The sequence below is a fragment of the Trachurus trachurus genome (assembly GCF_905171665.1).
Source record: "Trachurus trachurus genome assembly, chromosome: 14".
NCBI lineage: Eukaryota > Metazoa > Chordata > Actinopteri > Carangiformes > Carangidae > Trachurus > Trachurus trachurus.
Window position 1 is genome coordinate 28,639,448 of NC_139903.1, and position 22,162 is coordinate 28,661,609.

The 22,162-nt window shown below is 41.7% G+C and overlaps 1 protein-coding gene across 2 annotated transcripts; it reads left to right on the forward strand.

Annotated features, from left to right (window-relative positions):
- Positions 1-1,755: 1,755 nt before the first annotated feature.
- On the forward strand, positions 1,756-20,519 carry hnrnpl (heterogeneous nuclear ribonucleoprotein L). 2 transcript variants are annotated; one of them, XM_083987156.1, is made up of 14 exons: positions 1,756-1,844; positions 2,312-2,430; positions 3,829-4,066; positions 5,996-6,081; positions 6,202-6,298; positions 6,403-6,475; positions 11,547-11,582; positions 11,824-11,892; positions 11,998-12,254; positions 17,150-17,271; positions 18,723-18,924; positions 19,009-19,066; positions 19,996-20,091; positions 20,167-20,519. In XM_083987156.1, the coding sequence occupies exons 1-14, from the start codon at positions 1,761-1,763 to the stop codon at positions 20,244-20,246; spliced, it is 1,617 nt and encodes a 538-aa protein (XP_083843282.1). In that variant the 5' UTR covers positions 1,756-1,760; the 3' UTR covers positions 20,247-20,519. The 2 variants fall into 2 exon arrangements, with proteins under 2 accessions (XP_083843282.1, XP_083843283.1); XM_083987157.1 differs by having other exon boundaries at positions 20,188-20,518.
- Positions 20,520-22,162: the final 1,643 nt, after the last annotated feature.

The window sequence follows — 22,162 nt, forward strand, 5'->3', positions numbered from 1 at the left end:
GTTTCACAGTAATAAAAAGACACTTCATTTTCACAAAATGCACTGCTCTTTTTATTACACTGTTACCATAACAAAACTTCATGAAAAACATTAAGAGGAGAAAATCTGAATATTGTTCCATGTCTAATGAAGAATAAAAACACATCTTGATTTATGTTCATAATTTGTATGAAAGGCTACTGACAACATGTTTATAAATCGTATAGAGGTTGAAAATTTTAAGTTTTCATTTTTACAGTGTATGTGAACTCCAAGCAAGGTTGTGCTCTGTTCAAGCAACAATGTTTGCTTGATAAATGTGAGTCTACATTTTGTTTAATATTATTTTGATTTTGTGTGCCTGTTATTGGACATTAGTTTGTAATTGTCCCCAACCTGTCAGTAATGCACGGCTCATCCTGTGTTCAGGTAAGTGAGGAAGGTGAGTTTACTGTAGCGGGTGGGGTCATGAACTGTGCTTGCAGCAGTCAAACAAAGTTAACAATAACTTACAGGGAGGAGGGTATAATTACTAGCCCATCATGAATCCCCTCCATCTGCCTCTCAAAAATCTACATAATCAAACTAGAAAGTGTCCTACTTCTCAGCCCAGAGGTGTTAAATAACTACCACCCATTGGCTGCAAATTGTAGCTGGAAAGCTGATAGTGACCCCAATGGTGTAACATTCCTGCTGCTTTGAATATATGTTCCGTGGATGATGATTAATGCATTGTTTATTATTTAATTGTTATTTTTGGACATTTTCAATTTGTGATTAACTTTGTCATATTTATTTTGATAGTAGAGAGTTATGCATTAATACCTTATTTCATTTATCAATTACAGCAAAACTGAAACATGTTTGTGGGTTTCCATGATTATTGCAAGTGAACATGAGTCCAGAATGTATCTGGATGGTCCAGATGAAAGGATGCAGGCCGGACAACAAGCATAAAATACAAGATTGGAAACTACCACCCAAATGTGTGTAATGTGAGTAAACAATACAAGAGTGAGGGGCAATGAGTAGGTTCTCCCTTAAAACCTTTAGTCCAAACATAGAGTGACCTACATATAGCCTAGGCCTTTTGTCAGCACAGGCCCTGATAAATAATGTGGTCTTGTGAATACGTCATATTTAGTTTGACAAAATGACTCATTTCTCCAACTCAGACTGTTTCATTGCTGCTGTTTATTTCATGAAAAATGTGGATTCTCAATTCGGTGCACTTTGGTTCCTTTCAACTTTCAAACAATGAAACAATGACTCAATCATCCCATACAGTCTATGCTCAATCCCCTAACCATGATAGGCTATTTGGTATGTGTTACAGTTACAGGGCTGTAGGTTACAGGGCTAAAAGTAGCCAAAAATATTAGTGAAGGCATGTAGGGTCACATGACTTTAGGACATTTTTTTTTTAACATGGTTGTTTTTTCCTAAAAAAAAATGAACTGATTGAATTAACCCTGGTTAACTGCTGTGGGATCTACAGCTGAAAGTGTCCCATCAGGGCAGCAGGGGCCATGCGCTAAACTTTAGACTCTGAAGTCAGACTCAAACGCTAATGTCAGAACAGAGTTTATAAGATAAACGCATTCGTATGGTTCCCATAACTTATGTAATAATGTTAAGTATTATCCCCAACAACCAACGGGAGTCTTTAAAAAGGTTGAATTGTGGCATACTGGCTCTAAGCACAGAAGAGCTGTCAAATAGTATCCCGTTTTTCCCACACCCCGTGAACGCAGCAGCAGTGGTCTGGTTGACAGGACAACATGGCTGCGGCTGCGGGCCGATACTACGGAGAAGGTGGCAGAGCGACGAAAAGACAGAAAACTGAAGAGGGAGGGATGACGACGGTGAGGGTTCTTACATGCTTAAAGAGTCAGTAGTTGACAGCGTCAAAATGCACTAGGTTTAGCTTTTCCAGGAGAGGACGTTAGGCTGACAAGTAGTGCTTATCGCCCGCTTTACATGAAGAAGCTAACTTGCTAATTTAGTTCATTGAAGCAAACCGGCTCTCTTTAACGGCAGTTTGCTCGGGTTAAGACAGAAATACGTTTACTGTCTTCAGAGTTGTTTAATGAACGAGCTGCACAACGACACATAACTTGTGTGGGGGGAGAAAATATGTCGTTCATACTCTGTTTATATCAACATGAAATCCATCCACTTTCATGTCACGTTCAAGTCACGTTCATGACACTAGCTAGTCTGTGGTCTGGGTCTTACTCATCTCCAGCGGTGTGCGGCTGCTTCACCTCTCTCCACCAGCGTCCACAGGATCCTCTGAACCCACCAGCATCATCTTTGCTTTGCTTTGCAGGAGAGCTACGAGGACCCGCATAAGCCGCTGCCCTCCCCAGTGGTGCACATCAGGGGGTTGGTGGATGGTATAATGGAGGCTGACCTGGTGGAAGCCCTGCAGGAGTTCGGGGCCATCAGGTAATATCAGACCACCCAGGATCAGATATATTATTCAGATGGTTAGGCCCGATGCCATCTTAGCAAACTGTTAGTACTATGGCAGTTTTGATTGAGTTGGCAACAGTTATCAGTCCATTTTGTCTCTTGGTCTGTTAGGTGCTTTTGGGTGTTTTTCTTGAAATTTAACCACTTTTTTCTAGAATGTTTAAACTTTTTTTTTATTTTTTGAGAATTTTATTTATTAATTTTTTTTAGAAATGTACCACTTTTTATAGAATAAAAAAACTTTTTTTCTGGACATTTTTTTTACTTTCTTTTTTGAAACCATACCACTTTTTTTTCTAGAATTTGTTTTGAAACAGAACAAATATTTGTGTATTTCTGATGTTTGCTTCAAAATTTTGTCCAATAGGGGTCTGTGGTCTAATTTGTGTCAATTTAGGCGTCCTTGATGTTTGAGAAGCACTGGGATAGGCTACACAAGACTTGTACATCTCTGTTGGAAATAGCTTCCCATTATTTTAAATGAGCACTTGGATGAGTGGAGCCAAACTCCAAACTTAAAGGGACAGTATGGGACTTTATTGGCTTTTTATTGACAAAAATCAAATATCGCTTTCATAAATACGTATTTCACTGAAGTGGAATCGCGCCCGCATACAAACGAGCGCTTTCTCGTACCTTAGAATGAGATGTTACAAGTCGTTACAAACATACAGGGGGGGGGTTCACCGAACCTTCTCTGCCATGTTGAATCGCCATGTTTTACGTTCAGTGTCACCGTGGCTGTAAGTAACCTCAAACTCGGGCCGCCGGAGCTTCTCGGCTCGGGGAGAAAGTTTTCCAGACAGCGCCTGTTAAAACTGTCACCACCGTGTAGCTAGTGTGAGGAAGGACGGAGGCACTGGTGTTGCCTTCAGGTGCAGTCAGACACCTGAATGACGCCGTGAGTGACGCCGTCGGCAAACCAACTGGATGTTATTTTACTCGACGAGAGAAAGCCGGTAAAACGTGGGTCAGGTAAACAATACGACATCACCATGACAACATATTGTCACGCCTGTATTGTTTTGCCTCGTGCTGGCGGACCGTTTGTTTACATAGAGGCTTGTTTATCCTGATACATGCAGCGTGTGTTGTTTTTCTGACTTCTGCCCGAGTTTACGTAAACGCAACAGCAAGAATACGTGCCGACATGCAACCGCACCGCTAGATGGGGGTAAATCTCACATACTGTCCCTTTAACCAGTGAGCCAAAAAGTGTTATTTCAATGTTTTAGTATCATAAAGACAAATGATTATATTGCTCATTTATTATAGACAACGTCAGTGTAATTTGAATACAAAATCATAATGTCCAGCCAGGTAATTCTGACTGTAATACTGTAATTTTCCTCTTCAAATATGTATTTACAGTTACGTGGTCATGATGCCCAAGAAGCGGCAGGCGCTGGTGGAGTATGAGGACATGAACGGCTCCTGCAACGCCGTCACGTACGCTGCAGAGAACCAGGTTTACATCGCAGGCCACCCCGCCTTCATCAACTACTCCACCAGCCAGAAGATCTCCCGGCCTGGAGACTCGGACGACACCCGCAGCGTCAACAACGTGCTGCTGCTTACAATCATAAACCCCATCTATCCTATCACCACGGTAACGTGATTAGAAAAAAACATTCCTGTGTACCATGAGAGAGTCATTCATAAGGTCGCTTGTGAACTAATTTTCCATAATTTTCTGTTCCTCTTTAACTGCGCTTTATTGCAAGGAGCATTCAGGATACAATACAATACAATACAAATGTATTTATGAAGCACAGTGTTGACCAAAGGGCTGTACAATAACCCATTCAGAGCCTTAAAAGTAAACAGTAAAATCTCAAAATGAATCCTAAAAGATACAGGGAGTCAGTGTAGGGACCGTAAAATCGGGGGAATGTGCTCTTGTCTGTGTGCTCCAGTTAAAAGTCGAGCAGCTGCATTCTGGACTAATTAGAGTCGTGACAAGGAAGTCTGAGAGACACCAACGAGGAGGACATTATTAGTCCAGTCTTCCGGAGACAAACGCATGGATGACCCTCTCAAAATCATTAAAAGCAAGGAAGAGCTTTAACCTTTGATAAAGTCCTTGAAAATAGCTGGGTTTCACAACAGAATTGATCTGCTGATCCATTTTAAGATTGTCGTCAATTTTAACCCCAAGATTTGACACAGAAGTTTTAAGATATGGAGCAAGAGACACCAAGTCAAGAGGGGCTGTAGAGGTACTGGTGGGTCCAAACATTACAACATACAGTAGGTCAACATGGTCATTGACTCTATGGTTCCATGAAATGTTGTGCCTCACCATTGACACCTGTCCTTTGTCCAGTGAAGCACTTAGTTATTTAAGAAGAAAGCTATATTGTCCTAGCCAGGCTAGCGCCGCCTACTGGTTCCGGCAAATTTCATTTGCCTCAACAATGTAGTCAGGACACTAGCAATGCGTTTCGGTTTGCTCCGTCCGCCAGAGCGGAAGGACCAATCAGCGAACAGACGGGTAAGTGAAGGCGATGACGTTGAACTCAAGCGCTCAAGATTAACCTATGAGCTTAACCGGTGTATAGCACACGTGACCACCAAGCAGCAGCGATTAGTTGACGCAAATGTAAGCAACCGCCTCCCGGAAGCAAACGAATCCCTATGGCTCGTGTTCAGACCGCTATATGAAATGTAATGAAGTAAGCGGCTGATGCATCAGGCTAATATTGTCCCTCCTGTATCCACCTTTTTCCGAACGTCAAAAACGTAGCCTGTTTTGCCGGTTTTGCTCTTCCGGTGGAATTTTATGTTTACGTTTCCATGGTTTCAGTAGTCGCGGTAAATGCATGGATTTTTTTTTTTTTTTCCAATGAAAATCTGTAAAACGCATGGATCATCACACCAGCTTTTAACAGTGGATATCACACAAATTGACATCCGTGCGTTAATACTTTACCGCAACTATGACAACGACTGAAAACCATGGAAACGTAACCGTACAATTCCACCAAACCGGCAAAACCGGCTTTCGGGTTTGCCCATAGATGACGTTTGGAAACTTGTGGATATGAACAGGAATAGTGTAATTTACAGCTGTTTTCTTTTTTTTTTCTTTTTTTGTAAAAATATAAGTTACAAAATACTTCATTGTTGCCTTGGAAAGCAAAATGTCTTCAAATGTTTTTTTTAAAAAGCTGAACTACAAATGAATCTAAAATGTGTAACCTGTGTCCTCTGACTGAGCTCTGCCTCTCGAAGGAACGTTACTAACTAACATTATAATTGAAAACTGAGTTTTAAGAAAAAAAAATCACGGTGCTTAAATGCAAATGATTTTTTTTTTCACCCACATCGAATACGAGTTCTATTCATTCATATCATTTTTTGACCTAAAATACTTTCTCACAGCTACGTAGCTATTTCTAAATTTTTTATTGCAAGCTATTGCTAGCGCTTTTAAATATCACAGCAGTCATCAAAGTAATTCTAGCGCTTACTAGTTTGAAACGTGACGTGTGAGCTTTTGTTGTATAAATAAACATGTGTCCTTGTGTTTCCACAGGACGTCCTCTATACCATTTGTAACAACTGCGGCCCTGTACAGAGGATCGTCATCTTCAGAAAGAACGGTGTTCAGGCAATGGTTGAATATCCTTTTGAGAAACTGCCTTACCTTGTTTAACTGGAACATAACAAGCTTATGTTTAATTACACTTATCCTCCACAATCTTGTTATAATCAGACCTCCCTTTAACTCATTGCTGCCACATTTGATTCGGTCCAAAGTGCCCAGAGGGCTAAAGCCTCTCTGAATGGAGCAGACATCTATTCTGGCTGTTGCACCCTCAAGATCGAATATGCCAAGGTGAGTGTGTCATAATATCGGATCAAGATTTAGTAAATATGTTAGAATAATGTTAGTGACAGGAATTTGTGTTTTGTAAATTGTTCTTGCAATCCTGCCCGCAGCCAGCACGCCTTAATGTCTTCAAGAACGACCAGGACACGTGGGACTATACTAACCCCAACCTGAGTGGCCAAGGTAACACGAAGCCCCCCATCCCTTCCTCTCCCCATTTTTCTTCCTCTTCTCTTCTCATGCCACTGTATGGGATGGTTAGGGCTCTCTGCCTCTGGGAGTATTGCCTTTGATAACAGATGCATGGTTTTCCTCACCATGCTGCATACTTGTAGGTTTCACAGGCAGTATTCCTGCGATGCCAACACAGTCACAAAAAAAAAAAAAAAAAGGCACAAAGTAAGGGCATGAGGAACAACCTCAAGGGCAGCCAACCTCGATTACAGGCTCGTGCATGTGAACAGGCCAACGCACACATCACAATGGCGTAATGCAGGCGCACCATTCCTCACATAGGTTCACCTCCCCCCTTGTAGAGCATGGCACAGCTGCACAGTCTCACAGCCTCTCTGCTCACTCTGATCCAGACACTACAGACTATCACACCTGTTGGCATTCTTTCAAACATAGTGGAGATTTTAGCATAGCTCAAATTAGACGTGGTAATAGTCAGCTGAGTCGACTTCAGAGACTGGTAGGAACACGTCTGGTTAAAGGTCCCATCAAATGACTCCTAATAGTTGAAATATGCCCCCCAGCTATTATGGCTTGCATGAGGGCAGGGCCTTGGTGGAGCATAAAACAGTATAAAGAACATTCATTGTGATTCAATGATTCATTTAAAGGTCCAGTGTGTAAAATTGAGGGAAAACCGTGATATCTATCGGTAAGATTCTAGATTGTAGCGCTCACCCCTCCCGTCGGCAAAGTGACGGTGGCCTCGTTGGTTTATTTATGAACACGAAACCTGCTCTCTGATTGGCTGGATTTTCCATTCGGGCTAGCGACACTCTCTAAGCAAGACCCTTGCTATATGTACTGTATATAATAAAAAAAGAATTATAAGGCTTTGAAAACAATACTAATTTTATTTTATAGTGATTATACACTTATATAAATATATTCAAGGGTAGTATATTCAGATTTTGCCAATAAACGTTGTTAATTTTTACACACTGGACCTTTAAACTATGATGCCTTTATCACATCATTGGATTGATGGTTCTTTTTTTCACCTTAAGTTTATCATGATATACTAAAAACATGACACTTAAAACAAAGGAAAGGATGTGGTTTTAGTCTTTTCAACAATAATGCAGCTAAAGATACAGGGCTCAGGAGCATTTAGCATTTCATGGGATCTTTAATGATAATGTGTAATACAAATGCACTTTGTAGCTTTCAAATAAGTTGTTGTTGAGTCATTAATTTTGACTTTGTAGAAAAGTGTGTTTTTTAGGTTTTAAGTATTGGATGTGTTTCCTGTAATGGCAAAGCAGTGTTCACAAAAAAGAAAAAAGAATTTCATTATGTTGCTTCATCAGCCACTTCCACTAACTCAGCTGTCAGGTTGTCAGTAGGATTTGCTGGTGTTTCAAACCTCTTTACAGACTGGACATTAGCGTAGCTGTGTGGAGGAACTTTTGTATATTTTCTATAAAACATGTCTTGATTCTCTTGTAAACCACCAGTCCAAAAAAAAACATGTACCAGGTTAGGTACACTGCAGGCGTTGTGACATCCTGTCTAATCAAGAGCTGTTGTGATATTCTAGTTTGTGCTGCCTTATGAAACCAGAGGTACTCCTTGTGTCCTCACTGTGCAAAACCCCACACAGACTTTTTGCCTCAACCTCAAAGCAGACACATGCTGCAAAGATACAGTGGCTTTTTCTACATCTACAGCACCCACAGCCACAACTAGTGTACAGTAAATCGGCTGTGGCATCCATCGGACACAGTGGGGCAACAAAACACCGGGAACACAACCTCAACTCAGTACTTCCTTATTCCAAGTCCATCATCATCCCTATCTCCACCACCTTGACACGGGAGTTCCATTGTATTTCCGGTGGTGGAAGTGTAGCCACCATTTCATTTTGAGGGACAGAAATAACTTCCAGACACCCCCCCCCCCACCCGCATATCCACCACAGACTGACCATAGATTGATAACAGCATCTACTCAGAGCCCCCACGAGGAGCCGCCCCCCTACTTTTGACACAACACATTGATGATGAGGGGGGGCAGGAGACAGGTACGGTTGTTGCGGCCACGCCTCCTAAAAGCCTCGGGATGTGCCTTGCCATAACACAACCACAGGGAAGCGAGAGAGGAGTTTTCAGACACACTCCAGGGGACAGATGAGATGAGATGACACCATATACTGGGGCGGTAGAACAAAAAACAAAACAAACCAAAAAAAAGACGATAATACTGCTCCTCTCTACCCCATCCTGTGCTGAACACAACACGACAACACAACGAGCCGAACATCCACCGCCACGACAAGCACATCATCACGCAGACATCCCAGACGACTTATTTGTCGAGCACTAGACCGCCTTTTCACTTTGCAAGCGGCCGACAGCTATTAAACCCCAAAAACGTAAGCGAGCATCACGAGAACGACCATTTTTACATGAGAAGACGTATCCACGGGGGGGCCTATGAAGACACAAGCATCAGACACCTATCAAGCATATAAAGCACAGAGGCAAACAGATTAAAATCCTCTCCCAAAGCTTTTCTACATTTATGGACTCTGGTGTTCTGATTTTTTTCCCCCCCTGTGCCTTCCTTCCCATTTCCCTCCTCCTTCTCTCTGTGCTGTTTTGGTGTTGTTTCTGCATTATTTCATTTCCTTTTTTTTTCTTTATTTTTTCCTTTTTCCTTTTTTTTCTTTTTTTTTGCACTGGCCCATAGTGACGCCTTTAACGCCTCCCGTGTGATGCAGGTTTGGCTCAGTGTGTGTGGACTGACAGCCCACTCTCAAATGGTGCAAATGTCCCGCTTTGTGGTCAGAGCACGGTAAGCTGGAAATGAGCCCCGCCCCCTGCCCCCTCCCACACTCCCCTCCTAAAAAGCAACTTTGGAAAACAAGAAACAAGAAACAAAACCAAGCATGGAGCCCCTCTGGATGTACTTTTCTCTCTGGTGGTGGGGATGCAAAGGAAGGAAAAGAAGAAAGACTGAAGAGGGAGAATGAGTTGAGGCTGGAGTCAGAGGTTGGCGGGTAGCATCCTTGCTGAAGACTGCCCCCTACCTGCCCACTGTGTCCCATGCTCCATGTGTGGTGCTGTAAGTACTTGATAAATGAATGAATAATCTGACTTTATAGTTAAAAGGTTATTGTGAACCTCCATGTTAATACTACAGTGTCTTAGTAGGCCCATAGTAACACCAGCAAATGACAGTTTTTTGGGGCAATTGTCCATTAAAAATGATAAAAAGTGAGTGGCAGAAAATTCTTAACTGTGATTTCTGGGTAAAATGCATCTTGATTGGTGTTTAACAATCTGTGTATGCATCGTCCGCAGTAGTAGTAGTAGTAGTAGTAATTGATAGGATAGGAGCGTGGCTTTGGTGCTGTTTGTTTTAATTTGGTTTTTGTACTGTTCTTACATTGCTGTCATATCTGGAGGAGACGGTTATAGTGACATACTGTGAGCATAGGGAATATTGTTCTCTCAAGAGAGTATAATGGAACCAGGATAAATGTAGGGGTTTCTCTTCACTCATTTTATAATTATAAGAGAATGGGCCGTGGAAGTGGGGCCTGTACTTACAGTCCTCCCCCACTTATTGGTTTGTGTCATTACACAAGGAATTACAAACCTGAAAATCAATGCAAATTGTAAGCAGCCACTGATTTAATAGGTTATGATAAACTTTACACCTGTCTCAGTGCAGATACACCAGACAGTTCATGACAGTTAAAGGGATATTTCAACATTTTGGCAAATTTGCCATAATCCCTATAGTCACAGCAGTAGGTTTGTTACCTTTAATTGTCAGTGCAAGCTGTTTTTAGATCAGCGGGGCAGGGATACAAGCTGCTCACCTAACGCTACGGAGACATATGGTATTTCCCGGTTTCCCCATCAAACTCATCAAATACACAATCCAACAATAATAACGTATAATTATGTAACATTACGACACATGAAGCAAATACTCAAAACTACTTGTCACTCTGCGGAGGAGCCGTGTCTGAGATCCAAAGTTCCATTATTATCTCATAGCGTGGTGAATGTGCAGGTCACAACTTGTCCACCAGAGCATTTTGGAGTTGTTGGATTGTGTATTTGATGAGTTTGATGAGGGAAACCTGGAAATACCATTAGCCTCCGTAGCGTTAGCTGAGCAGCTTGTATCTCTGCTCCGCCGATCTAAAAACAGCTTGCACCGACAATTAAAGGTAATGAATCTACTGCTATGACTATAGGGATTATGGCAATGGGTGAATTTGCCAAAATGTTGAAACATCCCCCTTAATCTTCCAGTGGTGTGTACATGTGTAGCCCATTCACATCATAGATATTCTCTAGGTTCTAGTTATATCTAGGAAGTGAAACCTAAACCACTTTTCACATGACAGACCATCTTGTTTCTGGGAATAATTTACCTGCAGGAGTGTAATGTTGTCAATGTTAATTATTTCAGGGCTTCCAAAGATAGTTCAACATGAGATGATGCAGTTAATGCATCATTAAAAAAAACTTTCTTAGATTTTTCCAGTGTTCATAGTGTTCTAATAGCATGTATAACCAGAGTCAAGTATTAACTGAGAAATGGCTTGATTTTAAATGAGCACATTAAATGCTGTATGCACCGCAACAGCACAGATAGTTGATCTGCAAAATTTCAAATCTATCACTGCAAAACAGGAGGAGGCTGATGCAGACAGTTAACCCTTTGTTTGGGAAATCTTATGGCCAACGTCAGTACTTACCGGTACTTTTTGTCTTGATGAATTGAACCTGTTTACAATTAGATTACATTTTTTTCTCTTTCACAATGTAAACTGTGTCTGATCCTGGTTTATATTAACAATTTCTCATATTGTAGTTCTGATAGAACAAGTGCTAGTCACAGCACTGATGCATCCTTTAGTCTTTTATCCTCTTTTTAAAAACTTCTGTTTCCTGTCATGTCTGAGATAGAAAGGAATGTGTTAATACACTTGCCAAATTTATACTTTTTTATTCATTGTCAGTTTTGATTTGACGTGTGTGTATGTGTACTTGTACAGATGCTGATGGTGAAGGCAATTGGAACAATTCACAAGGTGTGTGTGTGTTTGTAGTAGGATGGCAGATATTGGAGGTCGTCCCGCCCTCTTTTCAAAATCGCTGTTAAAAATCTCCATTATGTCACGTATTACATTAGCAAACAGAGCCTGCAGACTTTTTTTTTAACACTTAGGATGTCTACCCTCTGTTGCATGTCAGTCACAGGCTTGTCCCGTAGCACTTAGCAGCTGCTGTAATGTAACTGTTTGATAGGCCACTTTGATTTTGCTGTTTTAGATCCAAATGGAAATCCCAACAAACGCCAGCGGCAGCCGGCTCTTCTGGGAGATCACCCGCCTGATTATGGTAAATAACTCGGCAAAGAAAGTAGTCCCTCATCAGGAATCATGGACAACATTCCAAAATTCTACCACTATCTATACCTTATGTTTTTGTTTTTTTTTAAATAAGGTGGCCCTCAAGGAGGTTATCATAGTTACAATGATGACAGCTACGGCCCCCCTCCACCCCACCGCGTGGGGCCAGGGATGGGTGGGGGTGGACGTGGCCGCGGTAACCAGCGCTACGGCCCTGGATACGGGCCGCCCCCCCCTGAGTACGGCCCTCACGCTGACTCCCCAGTTCTCATGGTGTACGGCCTGGAGCCCTCCAAGATAAACGCTGACAGGGTCTTCAACATCTTCTGCCTTTACGGCAACGTAGAGAGGGTAAGTGACACGAAGCCAATCAAACACTCTTTACTGTTTGTAATATTCCATGCTATGCTTTTATTCTGAAACTCCAGTACGGAGTAGAATGTTACAAATGTATGTCCATGGTTACTGTTGCCAGGGAGACGGGGAAATAAAGAGTAGCGGAGCTACAGACAGCTACAAAGTTACGGTGCTGGTATCCGGTTTGTCGTACAGGATAGATTATTAACAGTGTGAGTAGTCTATCACAACATGGTGTCAGAGATTAGTCGCTAGACTACGGACCCGCCGCGTAGAAAAAAAGAGAGAAAGGAAGACGTGAAAAGTGTCGGTGAAAGTGCGTCGCTGAAAAGAAAAAAACCAACGGTAAGAAGAAATGGAAGCCTTCGGTGTTCCTACTCCCAAAATGGATTGGGACTCAACCAATTTACCGGATGGATGGCGGAGATTTCGACAACACGTCGAGCTCATGTTTACCGGACCACTTAAAGCAAAGTCAGAAGAGGAGAAATGTAGCTTTCTTCTGCTGTGGATCGGTGATAAAGGACGCGACATCAGCAACACTTGGACACTAACGGCTGACGAGGCGAAGACGTTAAAGACGTACTACGACAGATTCACGGAGTACCTCACCCCTAAAGCAAACCCCATCTTTGCCAGATACAAGTTCCATGAGAAGACACAAGGAAGCAGTGAGTCTTTTGAACATTTTGTGACTGAACTGAAGTTGCTTGTGAAGGACTGTGGCTACACAAACAGTGATGAAATGGTCAGGGACCGCATAGTGTTCGCCACCAACTCACCTAGAGTGCGAGAGAAGTTGCTTAGCAACGGACCGGAGCTGACGCTGGAGAAAGCAATAGACATAGCGCGCTCCCATGAATTATCACAAGCACAGTTAAAGGCTATGGCAAATGAATGTCAAGTGCATGCAGTCCACCACAAGATGGCAAAGCCAGGCGCCAGGAGAGGTGCTGTTAACAAGGTAAATGACTACCAGAAGAATCAGGAGAGAGCCTGTAGTATGTGTGGAGGAAACCACAACTACACAGCAGAGTGCCCTGCAAAAGGCAAGCAGTGTATGAAGTGCAAGAAGTTCAACCACTATGCAAGAGTGTGTAAAACAAAGCCTCAGACTCAGAATAGAGGAAGATACAAGAACGTTCACACCGTTGAAGAGGTCGACGAGGACTACGATTCTGAGCTGTATGTGGACACTGTTACTGCAGAGGAAGAGGATGAGGAAAGCGCATATGCAGACATCGGACTGGGACCACAGAACCGACAGCTGAAGTTCAAGCTGGACACCGGAGCTCAAGCCAGCATAATCCCAGCCACTGCCTTTGCCACACTCATGCCAAAAACACAGTTAAAAGCCCCAGATCATAGGTTAACAGGCTATGGGGGACACTCACTTGAAGTGAAAGGCTACTGCAACATAGAAGGGAGGTATAAAGAGAAGTCAACCATCCAGAAGTTCTATGTAGTGAACTGTAATGGGCCCCCTATCCTAGGCTTCAGAGCATGTAAAGCGCTAGGGCTAATTAAAGTAATATATGCAGTGAGCAGTGACAAAGAGAGAACCACTCAGTCAGACAACATTTTAAGTGAGTATGCAGATGTTTTTAAAGGCATCGGCACATTCCCAGGTGAATGCAGTTTCACTATTGACCAAGAGGTAGCACCAGTGGTTTGTCCACCACGCAGAGTACCATTTGCACTAAAAGATCGTCTAAAAACAGAGTTAGACAACATGGAAAGAGAAGGCATAATCTGTAAGGTAACTGAGCCAACACAGTGGGTTAATGCCTTAGTAGTGTGTGAAAAACCAAAGACAGGCAAGCTTAGAATATGCCTAGACCCAAGACCCTTAAATAAGGCAATAATGAGGCCACACTACCCCCTACCCACACTTGAGGATGTAACATCCAAGTTAGCAGGGGCAAAGTTTTTCAGCATCTTAGATGCGAGATCAGGCTATTGGGCTATTAAGTTAAGCGAGGAGTCATCGCTACTCACCACATTTAACACTACATGTGGTAGATATCGCTTTCTCAGGCTGCCCTTTGGCATTGTATCAGCCCAAGATGAGTTTCAGAGGCGAGTAGATGAGACATATGAAGGCCTTAGGGGCGTGGCTGGGATAGTTGATGACATCGTTGTTTTTGGAAAAACAAAGGAGGAGCACGACCGCAACCTCAGAGCAATGCTCAGCAGGACCAGAGAGCGAGGGATGAGACTGAATCCTGAGAAGTGTCGCATCTGCGTTCCTGAAGTGAGCTACTTTGGACATAGGCTGACAGCAGACGGCCTAAGACCAGACCCACTTAAGGTGAAAGCAATCAGAGAGATGTCACCGCCCAAAAGTGAGGCAGAGTTGGACACTGTTCTTGGCATGGTGACTTACCTAGCTAGGTTTGCTCCCAATCTATCTGAGGTAACAGCACCACTAAGACAGCTACTGAAGAAGGACACAGAGTTCAAGTGGAACAATACACACGAGAGTGCATTCCAGCGGATGAAGGAGATCATCACAGCGGAGCCAGTGTTGGCCTACTTCGATCCTGAAAAAGAAGTGACACTGCAAGTAGATGCATCAAAAAATGGCCTGGGTGCAACCATCATGCAGGAAGGCAGGCCAGTTACATATGCATCAAAGCTGCTTAATAAGACAGAGCAGAATTACGCCCAAATAGAGAAAGAACTGTATGCAGTTTTATTTGGGTGTAGGAGGTTTCACGAGTACCTCTATGGACGAAATGTAACTGTGGAGTCAGACCACAAACCACTGGAGTCCATACTCCGAAAACCACTAGCCCTTGCACCACCACGTTTACAGCGCATGATGCTGGCACTGCAGAAATACAGCATCACTCTCATCCACAAGCCGGGCAAGGAAATCCCGGTGGCCGACACATTGTCCAGGAAGTCCATGGATGATGAGGACAGCTCACTATCTGAAGCTATGGAGACTCAGATACACACAGTCATCAGTGCAGCACCTGTAAGCGCAGACAGGATGAACGACATCAGAACAGCAACTGCTCAAGACGAGCAACTGTCCACTCTCAAGCAGGTCATCTGGTCAGGCTGGCCGGAGACAAGAAAAAAGTGCCACCCACATGTCAGTGAGTATTGGAACCACCGTGATGAAATCACTGAGGCTGACGGCATCCTTCTAAAAGGTGAGAAGATCATCATTCCACACAGCCTCAGACCTCACATGTTACGCTGCATACACACTGGACACTTTGGAGTGGAGAAAAGCAAGCACAGAGCACGGGACGTTATGTTTTGGCCAGGCATGAGTCAGCAGATAGAAGAAATGGTAAAACAATGTGACATCTGCCAAACACACCGCAGCGCCAACACAAAGGAGCCCATGCTCTCACATGAGATTCCAGAGAACCCATGGGAGACTGTAGGAACAGACCTATTCTCATGGAACTCAGAGAACTATATCGTGATCTGTGACTACCTCAGCAGGTACTTTGAGGTGGAACGCCTAACACACATCACCACCAATGCTGTCATTCACAGAATGAAAGCAGTATTTGCAAGGCATGGCATCCCAAAGAAAGTGATTAGTGACAACGGGCCATGCTACCGCTCACATGAGTTTAAACAGTTTGCAGACTCATGGGGATTCCAGCATGTCACCTCAAGCCCACATTACCCGCAGAGCAACGGCCTTGCAGAAAAGACTGTTCAGACTGCAAAGCGGATCTTCACCAAGGCCAAGGAGGACAAGAGAGACCCGTACCTCAGCCTGCTGGAGTACAGAAACACTCCAGTTGATGGACTCAAATCACCAGCTCAAATCCTGATGAGTCGCAGACTACGCTCCATCCTGCCCAACACAACTCAACAACTACGACCTCAGGTAACCCCCCAGGACACTGTACGAGCAAGGAGAGAGAGCTGCCAACAGCGCCAAAAAGAGCACTACAGCAGATCTACAAAACCCTTATCACCACTACATGCCGGGGCACCCATCCGTTTCCAGCAAGGAGATGGCACATGGAAACCAGCAACAGTCATCCAACCAGCTGAAACACCACGTAGCTACCACATCAGAACTGGCGATGGACAGACTTTCAGACGCAACCGACGTCATCTGATCAACAACAACACACCTGTCATACAGCAGCCAGAGATCAGTGAGGACGACGCTGGACGAGACACAGAAAATGAACAGCAACAACCTGTGTCTGTGAGTGAGCCAGATCACTCTGGGCCTTATCGTACCAGATACGGCCGTGTGATTAAGCCAAGGAAAGCCTTTGACTTATAAACGTTCTTATGAAAAAAAAAAAAAAAAAAAAGTATGTCATGTTGCTGTGAAAATTGAATATTGCATTTTGAATGAAAATTGAATTTGAATATGCATTTAAATGAAAATGAATGAATTTTAAACTTAACTTATTTGAAAAAAAAATGTTTGCACTATGGAACACTTGAGATAGCAGCATAGGCTACTGTGTTATTTGATGTAGTCAAAGTATCTATTATATTTGTTATTTGTGACTTGCATAAGCACATCTTATTTTTTCTGTTGAAGGGAGATGTAATATTCCATGCTATGCTTTTATTCTGAAACTCCAGTACGGAGTAGAATGTTACAAATGTATGTCCATGGTTACTGTTGCCAGGGAGACGGGGAAATAAAGAGTAGCGGAGCTACAGACAGCTACAAAGTTACGGTGCTGGTATCCGGTTTGTCGTACAGGATAGATTATTAACAGTGTGAGTAGTCTATCACAACACTGTTGTCGCTGCTGCCTTCATCCGGCTTCGCTTTCACATGGTGAAACGGTAACAACTGATTCAACCAGTTCCTGAAGTTGCAGAGCTGTTTGAAGTGATGTGTTGTCTGTCTGTGTAGTCAGCCGGATGCTTTTCCTCTTCAGGTGAAATTCATGAAGAGTAAACCTGGAGCAGCGATGGTGGAGATGGGAGACTGTTACTCTGTGGACAGAGCCATCACACACCTCAACAACAACTTCCTGTTTGGGCAGAAACTCAACGTTTGGTAAGAGCAGCACAGGTTATTAAAAAAAACAACCTTTTTTTTTTTATTTACATTTTAATTTTAAAACTTATAACCAAGACAATACATACACACACCACAAAGACATTTCAGCAGGTATTACAGACTTATTCAGGCAATCAACATTCACAAGAGAGAGTTTGATTTTCTACCTACAAAACTCATTCATATTCATGTACCGGCATATCAACATTTACAGTCATTCTTACAGTACTTTCCTCACATTTATGTATTCTTTCATAAGTGTCCTAGGTCCATCTCTAGGCCATCTCTATACAGATCCTATAGGGCTGAGGCTGCACACTCTGTCATTGTTAATTCTATAAAGTCCTTTAGCCAGTTATTCAATCAAAAGCAATTATGTTTCTGTATTTTGCAGTTCATGAGTATAATCCTTTTCACAGAGAGGAATGCCAATGTTAAAGACGAACTAGGCAGGATTTCTCCCGTGGCTGTGCTACATTTTTACCTTAATTAAAAAGCTCTGGAATAATTGTGATAGTTACAGTAACTACATCACTTGTTATGAGTGAGAACGGAGGCTGAAAACCAACCCTGCAACATCACTGTAGTTACTAGGTGTCCCAGCTCTCGTCTCTGCACACCGCGACACAAACACGCTCTGTAACCCGTAATATTTTGTTTATGATGGTTAAGACTACACAAACACACACGCCATAACACTGTATATGTTATGTAACGTTATCCACCGCTCCATTTATTAATTTTTCGCCGGCTTCGTTGTAAACAAATGCACGTGGCTGAGAGGAGCGTAACTAAAACAGCGGAAAAGCGAGCAGACTTGCCTAGCAACAGTTGCTGTACTACACCAAATATCTGTACTGCACCTTTATAATGTATGCATTAAAGATCCACAACCGTGCCAGCACAAATCTGACATCCGTTCATTTTATTTAGTTTGTATGGGGTTATGTATGTTCAGTGTAAATTCTTCGTCTGTATAATTTTATATCTATAACACATTTTGATTAATAGTTTGTATGTCGTATTATGGGGTGCCGTTGGTCAGGAGGTTGGTGTTTTCCAAGATCATGTCCCGTGGTTTGTCTTTGTCCATGTTACTATAGAAGGGAAGAGAAATAAATGTGTAAGGTTTGGATACTGTACCTCTCTCTATTTGTTAAAATAAACAACATTTCTCATCTAAATCTTTATCTTTTGCCACAGTGGTGCCCAAAGATAAACATAACTGCAGTATATATTTCAATTGTAAATATTATATGATTGATTCAAATTCAAACTCAAATTATCTTTAACATCATTAAATGTGTCACACAATGTGCTCCACAATTTGTTCCATGCCTATTCCACTCCCTCCCACAGTGAACATAAAAAAAAGCGTGATGATGAAACAGTGATGACGCAGAGCTGGGTATACAGACGTATGACCTCTGGCCGTCTTCCCTCCGCAGTGTGTCCAAGCAGCAGGCCATCGTGCCAGGCCAGTGTTACCAGTTAGAGGACAACACCAGCAGCTTCAAGGACTTCCACGGATCCCGCAACAACCGCTTTACCTCCCCAGAGCAGGCGGCCAAAAACCGCATCCAGCACCCCAGCAACGTCCTTCACTTCTTCAACGCACAGCCGGATATATCTGCAGAGATCTTCAACCAGGTAAAGAAAACCACCAGAGTCCCATCTGAGGGAGAGGTTCTTCTTGTCTTGATTTACACCTAAGTCTCTGCTCTCCTCCACCAGGTCTGTGATGAACTTGGAATCAAGAGTCCCACAAGTGTAAAACTCTTCAGTGGAAAGAGTGAGTACTGAGTTACACCCTGACGTGTTGTCATTAATAAGATCCATGAAGAAACTGAAGTAATAGACAAGTGTGTGTAAGAAAATACAAAATACCCAACCAGAATATAAAATATATATACTTTTTAAAGTGAATTATTTAGGATTTTAATGTCATTTGTGTGTGTTTTTTCTCATCAGAAAGTCTGTACCACAATCCAGTTGAACTTAACTCATAGTTATTTTGAAATCAGACTAGTGATATATTATGATGAACAGACTGTTGTGAACATGTGTCAGAAGGTAAAAGCTGAAGTTAACATCAGACTCTTTCTATTTCTATAATCATAGAAAGCTCGGATCAATGTAAGGATCATCATTCTACAGCTTGATTCTAAAATCAAGCTATAACAGATGTGATACATTTATTTACTGTGATAAACTTTGATAGCTCTAAATTCAGTTTTATTACTTTGAGATTTTTTGTTAAAATGTGTGTTACAAATAAAATGTATTATTATTATTATTATTATAAAACTCTCCATGTAGCTCTGTTTTAAAACAGAGTGAACACATGCAAGGTCAGGAACGGCAAAACAACTCCACTTATTGATATGAATGCACTGATCATTACTAATTATCATGTAATTGTTAAGTTTTTATATTCATAGTAATGATGACCAAGTTTTTTGTCTAGTGATCTGATTGGTCAGTAGTTTGGCTGATTCTCTGAAGTTAACCAGGTTAGGAATTTGGTGTATGTTACCATGGTGATTTACTCTACAAGTGAGCCTCCTTCGTAGGACTGAAAAACCTAGAGTTACGTTGTTGACCTTAGAACCTGCTCCGTGGTGCAGGCCTCAGGGTGTCAGAACCAGAACCTGGTTTAGTTCAATGCAGTAACACAGTATATGATGTGAATCTAATCAGTGTTCTTGTGTGGGATCAAAGGTGAGCGGAGTTCATCTGGACTTCTGGAGTGGGAATCTATCAACGATGCCATGGAGGCTCTAGCTATGATGAACCATTTCCAGATGAAAAACCCCAGTAAGTACTGAACTCATCACCTGAACTTCCTCAAGTGGTTCTTCCTGTGTACTGTTCCTAATCTTTATCCTTAAGGTGTGTTCTTATCTCCCACAGGTGGGCCTTACCCCTACACACTGAAGCTGTGTTTCTCAACCACACACCACGCCAACTAAATATTTTCCCCTCAACTTATTTGTAACGTTTTGTGTCTTTACATAGTATACTGCAGTTCTTTTGCCATGTTCCATTAAACATTCAAGCAGTATTGACTAGGATTAACGTGGTTGAGAGCGTTTTACTTAAACTATAGTTTTGTATGATTTATTTACTTCTCTCATGTTTTTTTTTCAATCAATTGTTTATTTTATATGTTCACAACATTAGATTTGAATAATTCCCCACTACCGTGAAAAAAACATTAAATGTGAATCTCTGTTTTTTTGGTTTTTAAATAAAGAGAGCAGTAACCATCATGTGACGTCTGATTTAACCAGTGTGGACATCGTGTGTGTGTGTGTGTGTGTGTGTGTGTGTGTGTGTGTGTGTGTGTGTGTGTGTGTGTGTGTGTGTGTGTGTGTGTGTGTGTTGTATGCCTTCATTTCTTCTTGACAGGGAGACCTCAGTCTGTCACTAGGTATCATAATCAGGGAGGAGGGCAGGGATGGGTCATATCAGGTTGCTGTTTAATCATGTCACCAACTTTTCATAAAAATGTAGTGAGTACTTCTTTGGTTGGAATGGATTAAAAGTTTCATTTCTCACATGATAAAGCATTAGAAAACCTGGATCACCCAGACGGCACATCAACACACTGGATCATAAATATCATATTCAGACCTGCATTACTTACTCTCAGTTTTATGGTTTGTATTCAAGAGTGCTGTAGTTATTAAAAATGGGTGATTGCCCCAATAAACCATTTTTCTTAGCTGCTCATTTTAATTCTTTGGTATTACACACTAACCCAACCACCCACTTATCTGTAACCAACCAACTCACTCAGTATTCCTCTGCACAGGCAAGGTTCTTTTTTGTTTAAAAAAAAAATCATTTGATACCCTGGATCATAAAATATTTAATCTCAAAATTATATACATATGGAGTGAGAGGAGTCGTTCTTGATTGGTTGAAAAATTATTTGTGAAGTGTCGTTCATTCCAAAATGCAGACAAAACATTTTTTTTCCAGGAAGTGATTTAAAAACTGAAAATATAAATTATGATATGGTCACACTTTAAAGGTGGTTTGATGAAAACAAGTTATTTTTGAATCTGAATAAGACTTAAGTTCATGTTTTTTACTAATCCAAAAAAAGGATGACAACATCTCATTGTCCATTGATGGAGTTTCTCAGGAAAGTGTCCAAATTTCAGTTTGTAGGTGTTATCATTGATGTAAACATTAGCCTACATGGAAAGCTCAAATAGCACAGGTAAAACTGAAAATGTCTAAGAACACATTTATTTTGAATAAAGCAAAGTTTGTTTTTGATTGTAAAGTCATGAGGATTTTGTACTGTTCCTTTATCCTAGCATATTTAATATGGAAATCTGGAAACATGTAGGCCTACTCAAGCAATATAAAACCATTATTATCAATACAAAAAAGATAAGAACAATTCATGAAGTGAGAACACACATGGTTATGGAAAATGAAATAGCCTAATTGAATTACACTCTGGAGAGCACAGGAGGAAATATAATTTTAAAGAAGAAATTGCATGAACAACTCCAAAGCAAAAAAGTGTATTTACATGATGATATAATAGTCTGTAAGGAAATTCTGAGAAGGTAGCTACAAAGAACAGTTTATTTAATTTTATGGGAAGTCATTGGCCATAAGTTGCTTGTGTTTTCTTTTTTTGTCAGTAGTGCTATTAAAAAAAAAGATTAGGACGGGGGAAATAGGCTTTCTTCATCCTGCTCCTTTCCATGGGATGTGTAAAATATCATTTTGTCAGTAATGTATGAATCGAAAATGTCAACACATGGAACAAATAAAAATGAAATGAAATTACTTTTTTGATTAGGCTACTAGTTACTTTAAAAAGTAGCGCCGTTAGTAACGCTGTTTATTAATATCGCCGTTG

Bases quoted from the DNA above. Each gene is read 5' to 3' on its own strand.
- hnrnpl (XM_083987156.1), top strand. From the start codon at position 1,761: ATGGCTGCGGCTGCGGGCCGATACTACGGAGAAGGTGGCAGAGCGACG. The intron at 6,082-6,201 runs ATATCCTTTTGA...CATTGCTGCCAC, and splicing joins GGTGTTCAGGCAATGGTTGA to ATTTGATTCGGTCCAAAGTG. The intron at 11,893-11,997 runs GTAAATAACTCG...TTTTTAAATAAG, and splicing joins AGATCACCCGCCTGATTATG to GTGGCCCTCAAGGAGGTTAT.